The 246-nt window shown below is 31.7% G+C and overlaps 1 protein-coding gene across 1 annotated transcript in view; it reads left to right on the top strand.

Moving 5' to 3' along the window:
• The first annotated feature begins 7 nt into the window (after positions 1 to 7).
• The window catches only part of LOC100569021, a 3,694-nt gene continuing 3,455 nt past the window's right edge, over positions 8 to 246 (top strand). The window contains exon 1 of the mRNA XM_029490202.1: positions 8 to 246. Within this exon, the coding sequence (XP_029346062.1) occupies positions 179 to 246 (68 nt within the window). The 5' untranslated portion in view covers positions 8 to 178.

The following is a 246-nucleotide window of genomic DNA, read 5'->3' as shown; positions in this document are numbered from 1 at the left end:
TTTAAATTTTAATAATAACAATTCACAGGCTACAATAATTGGATATAGGACGAAAAAAGTACTGTTCATTGGGATTCGCAATAAGTATTGTGTAATATGTCAGAGATCTGAGTCAAAAAACGAAAACAGTATAAATCAACATGAATGTTTTTTAAACTGGACCAAAGCATCTACTAGTATGGAGGCCGATGGTATAGTAGAAGGCTTTTTGAAAAGTGTGGAAATGCATGGACTAAAATATAATCG

This window comes from Acyrthosiphon pisum, chromosome A2 (assembly GCF_005508785.2).
Source record: "Acyrthosiphon pisum isolate AL4f chromosome A2, pea_aphid_22Mar2018_4r6ur, whole genome shotgun sequence".
In the NCBI taxonomy this organism is placed as follows: domain Eukaryota; kingdom Metazoa; phylum Arthropoda; class Insecta; order Hemiptera; family Aphididae; genus Acyrthosiphon; species Acyrthosiphon pisum.
Note: the sequence above shows the minus strand (reverse complement) of the source record. Positions and strands in the feature narration are given on the sequence as shown.